A 5,371-nucleotide genomic window follows, 5' to 3' on the forward strand; every position below is an offset into this window, starting at 1 on the left:
GCCACACGTCTGAAGAGCCTATGACCTCACTGGTGCCTGGCGGGGTAAACACCACCGCCCTGTTTTCCCTGCAGACTGGAGCGGGGGAGGGACTGGCCCATCCCCCTGGGGGGAGCTGTGACTCCGGAGCCCTAACAGCCAGTGGTCTGCTGACCACAGGGCGGGAGCCAGTATCTCCGAGACCCTGCTGGCCCTGGGCCCTGGGCTCCAAGAGGAGGATCTACTTTGTCTCCGGGGTTAGTCTAGGGATGACTGGGGACGCCCACAGGGCTGGCGCTCAGGCCTGCAGCATCCCGCCCGTGTCTGACCCAGGCTTCCCCCTTCTGACACACACCCTGCTCCTGGGCTGCTATCTTACCAAAGGCCCGCGGCTCCTGTGACCATCTGAGGGGCAGAACCATAGCTGGGGGGAGTCAGGTTATAGCAGCCCCGTGTGGCTCAGGGGTGAGCGTCAACCTATGAACCAGGAGGTCACGGTGCGATTCCCGGTCGGGGCACATGCCTGGGTTACACTCTCGATCCCCAGTGTGGGGTGTGCAGGAGGCAGCCAGTCAATGATTCTCTCTCATCATTGATGTTTCTATCCCTACAATAATAGAAAAATTATACGAGGATTCTTGACTGTGGGGGGTCGGTGCCGTGTGTGAGTGTGTGTGTGTGTGTGTATGTCTGAGTGTCTGTGTGTGTCTCCCCCTACTGGCCACCAGCGGCGGGGCGAACCATCAGTCCTTGCCTATTTCCTGCTTCTATAAGGCTGTGCGCAGCCTGGCCCTCCAGCCCCTCGGGTCTCTGTCCAGTTTGCTCCTTCTCTGCGGACGCCTGGGGCCTTGACGTCGCCGGCCTGGCCACTGGCTCCAATGAAGGGACGTTTCTCCCGGTGAGAAACGGGCCAGACTAGGCTTACTGACACACACGTTTGGGAGATGCAGCTTTTTAACGTCATTCCCTTGGTTTGAGTATAAGACGGTCCATTTATTTTTCATCTTCCCTCATTATTGATCGATGCCTCTCCATCAGTGATTTCCCACTAAGGACGGGGCCAGGGGACGCAGGGACTCAGGGTGCTTCCCGGCTCCCGTCGTCCGGGCCCTCAGCCTTTTGTTGCCAATGACTCACCACAATAGCCACCATGTCTGGGGTACGGGCTTTGTGCTAGGCAGTTTCTAGGCCAAGCATGTCAAACTCGCGGCCTACGGGCCGCATGCGGCCCACAACGAATATTTTTGCAGCCCAGCCAATATAACGGTATGTAAGAAACGTTTTAATAAAACTTTTGTAACTTAATCTTTACAATATCCTGTTATACATAATTATTAATAACCAACTGCAATGTTGGCTAATGACTGATTACTATAATCTAATTGTGTTGCAGTCATTTCCCTGACGCACAGGCGCACCATTTCTCTCCACTAACACTAGCAGTGAATATTTTAGCAGCCGATGGCCACGTCATTCGTCTTGGACTGACTTGTTTGGTGTGCGCAACGGGAAATATTTTGCTTTCGGAGAACAAGGAAAAATAGGCTTATCTGCGTTACGCTTATTAATTTGTGCAGTCATTCAGTGTCTGGTAAGTTAACGTTCAAGAAAAAAATATCAACTTTTATTAAAATGCTCTATTATTTTATGTTAACGATGACTCATTTATTTCTGCCCTTCGTATACAGCGTGTCTCTATCGAAATAAACCTACGTTTCTATGAAAACTGAAGCTTTTGTTTTCTTGCGGCCCACAGTCACTGAGACCTTGTTTGTTTGGCCCGTGTCGGCCTTGGAGTTTGACATGCTTGCTCTACGCGTTACTCATTTGAGAGGTGAGTAGTAACGTGACTGTCCAGCAGGTAAGGAATCGAGTCCGGAAGGTTCTATGACCTGGTTTAGGTCCCAAAGCCAGTGAGCCGTGGAGCCGGGAAGTGACTGTGACCTCCAGGCCCCGGGACCCTTGTTGTTTTGAGAATCACGTCACGTAGACCCCGTCCCCTCCACTCCTCGGGGGTGGCATCCACTGGGAGTGGGGCGTGACGGTGCAGGCACAGCTGCCCAGATGTGGCAAGGTGGCCACAGGGGAAGGGGCGGGTGAGGGGTTTGCACGGAGGGGAGACTTACGCTTGGCGAGAACTCTTCTCAGGATGGTCTGCAGCTCGAAGGCTGAGATCTCCGCATCCTGTGGGCATGCAAGCAGGGCATGGTTATTGGTCCCGGGAGCCGCGTGGCACACGGAGCCATACATGTGCCCTGCGAGCCGTGCACGCGGCAGGTCTGGGCTGGTCTCTGCGTGTGCACCTCTCACAGGCCCCCGGAGCTGCTGGCGGGGGAGGGAGGGTGGTGGCGCCCAACCCCAGACCTAACACAGACTCTCAGTGGTCATCCCTGCTCCGCATGGGGAATAGAGATCAACTCTACACTCCTCCTGCGCTGGCGGTCTTGGTTCCCACGCCTCCCCCTGAGCACGCCTTCCTCGCCCTCTCGGCCTCGGCCCTGGCTCCCCGTGAGCTGGTCCGGCCCGCAGACCCTCAGAGCGGGCCCAGCACTTTCTCAGGGCTCCGTGGAGTGGTTCAGGCGTCTCCCCTCGCCCCCTTCCTCTGAGTAACTGATGAAAGGGGTGAGCCCATTGATGAAGATCTAGGGTGGTCGCCCTGACCGGTTTGGCTCAGTGGATAGAGCGTCCACCTGCGGACTGAAGGGTCCCAGGTTCGATTCCGGCCAAGGGCACATGCCCAGGTTGCAGGCTCGATCCCCAGTAGGGGCGTGCAGGAGGCAGGCAATCATTGGTCTCTCTCATCATTGATGTTTCTCTCTCTTTCTCTCCCTTCCTTTCTGAAAGGTAACAAAAATATATTTAAAAAAATAAAAATAAAAGGAGATAGTCTGGGTCCCCAAATTACTAGATGAAGATGGCCAATCCGTGATTCTCTCTCATCATTGATGTTTCCATCTCTCTCTCCTTCTCCCTTCCTCTCTGAAATCAATAAGGAAATAAGAAATATATTTTTTTAAAAAGAATTTATATTAAAAAAATATCTAGGGTGGCTTTTTCTTGGAGTCGTGGGAAGAAAACGGGCTGAAGAACTTTGTAGCCAACGGAGGCCCCTATGGCTGAGGGATTTTGTAAGGAAAGGGAAGTCTAATGCCCATTGTGAGTGGCTCGCATTGTCCATCCCCCCAATTATCTTCATGGAAATCAAGGATGAGGGGCCGAGTTCCACGTCTCGGGTGGAGTGGAACAGAAAGGAAATAGAAGAGCCACTGGGTGATCGAGGCAGGAGGAGCGGAGGCAGAGCTGAGGGGCCCAGGGCGGGCAGCCGTCTCGGGGGGACGTGGGCAGGAACCTGAGCGGAACCTGAGTTCCATTTGCAATTCCTCCCGCCCGGCTTCGGTTCAGTCTGTTTCCTCTCTCTTTACTGACTTATTAAAAAACAAACAAACAACTTTTGTTGATTTCAGAGAAGAAGGAACAGGGAGTGAGCAATAGAAACATCCATGATGAGAGAGAACCATGGATCGGCTGCCTCCTGCACGCCCCACACCGGGGATCGAGCCTGCCACCCAGGCCTGTGCCCTGACCGGGAATCAGACGGGTCCATAGGTCGACGCCCAGCCACGGAACCACGCCAGCTTGGCTTCCTCTCCCCTTGAACCTGAAGTCGCCTTGAGGACGAGAACCAGGGCATGACAGAGGTCTGGGGACACCTACCTCCCCGGCCAGCTGGGCGAACAGCCTCCTGAACCCGTCGTCAATGTCGTCCTCGCTGACATCGAGCTGGAAGGTGAGACACGGAAATGAGGGACAGCGGGACCCCCAAGGTGACGGGCAGGTGCCTGCTCCCCTCCCCAACACAGGCCCTTCTCGACCTCACTCCCGGCCTGGACTGGGAGGTTTTGGGGGTTGAGATAAAGGATGGTGTAAAAACTTCATTTTTTTTCCAGTGAAAACATAATGAGCGGGAGCAGGAACTACGTGGGGAAGGAGACAGACCAGTGATGGCGAACCTATGACACGCGTGTCAGAGGTAACATGCGAACTCATTTTTTTGGTTGATTTTTCTTTGTTAATGGCATTTAAATATATAAAATAAATATCCAAAATATAAGTCTTTGTTTTACTATGGTGGCAAAGATCAAAAAATTTCTGTATGTGACACGGCACCAGAGTTAAGTTAGGGTTTTTCAAAATGCTGACACGCCGAGCTCAAAAGGTTCGCCGTCACTGAGACAGACGCTAACGTCCCGCATGGGCGGCTTCGTGGACATCCGACCGCGTGGCCGTTTGTGAGCTGCTCTAACGGGATCGGACGGGAGGGCCGGCCGGCCTGTTCCGGAGGCTCGGACGCTGGCCGGTGAGCAGAGCCCACGGGGCCCTTTGAAACTGCGCCGACCCCGTGGTGGTTTCCTTCCTCGATTTTGCACTTGGAAGGACGGAGCCTGGCCTGTGCGTCTGTCCCAGCCCTTCAGGACCTGTCACTGCATCACTTTCATTTTAGAGAGAAAGCGCGGCCCAGAGAGGGCGGTGGTGAGAATCTCACGCCGATCAGCACAGCTCTGGGGCCCGTCTTGCACAGCCCCCCACGCACACGTGGCCTCATGCGCCCCAGCGGGTGGGGTGGGGGAGGGATTGGCGCTGAAGGAGGCCTTCATTTCCAGCTGTGACCCCCCCTGAACCCTGGGGTGCCTTTCTGCCCCTCCGCTCCCGGGTGGTCCACGTACCTCTTCAAGGTCACCCTCGATCTCGTCGTCGACCACCCTGGAAAGAGAGGGAGGCTGCGTGTCACTGCGAGGGGCGTGGGGCGGAGGACGCGCTGCAGAAACCACAGCTGACAGGGGGACATGAAGTCCGGCAAGGGGCAGGCCGGCGGATGTCTCGCACCCCTGGGTCCCCGCCCGTCCCCTATTAGCGGAGATGCCCTGAGGAAGAGCGACGGCCGAACAGCGGGGAGAGTCTGAGAATTGTTTGTTGGTTTGTTTGCTGGGTGCGGTCATCAGAGAGCACCAGGCCTCCCAAGCCCCCTACGGAGCCGGTACTCAGACAACCCGCTCCCCAGCCTTGGGAACCGCCTTTGTTTTTCATCCAAACACCCTGGGCCCCGAGGATCTTCCACACTGAGACCCCCCTGACAGATACCACTGCCTGCTGGCTCCTGGGGCTGCAGCGGGCAGGCCATGCGGAGCCCATGGGTGACCCTACTGGGAGCACAGCTGTGGTCAGTGTATCCCAGGCACCGTCCTGCTCCCGGGTGAGGGCATTTCAGCTCAGGGATGTCTTCCTCGGGCCCCTGGATCTTAAACTAGGCCCCCGAGAGTCCTAACCGAAATGCCGCCACCGCGAAGAAGAGAAGCTAAGGGACCTCTTGGTGCTGGCGGTTGGAATCAGAGTG

The 5,371-nt window shown here is 55.8% G+C and overlaps 1 protein-coding gene across 1 annotated transcript in view; it reads right to left on the bottom strand.

The window, feature by feature from the left end:
* The window catches only part of LOC102769788 (calpain-2 catalytic subunit), a 65,004-nt gene that overhangs the window by 10,512 nt on the left and 49,121 nt on the right, over positions 1-5,371 (bottom strand). Inside the window, exons 16-17 of the mRNA XM_015562339.1 lie at positions 3,694-3,759; positions 2,106-2,163 (exon numbers count right to left, since the gene is read on the bottom strand). Coding sequence (XP_015417825.1) covers positions 2,106-2,163; positions 3,694-3,759 — 124 coding nt within the window. The remainder of the gene's footprint in view (positions 1-2,105; positions 2,164-3,693; positions 3,760-5,371) is intronic.

The sequence above is a fragment of the Myotis davidii genome, unplaced genomic scaffold, assembly GCF_000327345.1.
Source record: "Myotis davidii unplaced genomic scaffold, ASM32734v1 scaffold174, whole genome shotgun sequence".
NCBI classification, from domain to species: domain Eukaryota; kingdom Metazoa; phylum Chordata; class Mammalia; order Chiroptera; family Vespertilionidae; genus Myotis; species Myotis davidii.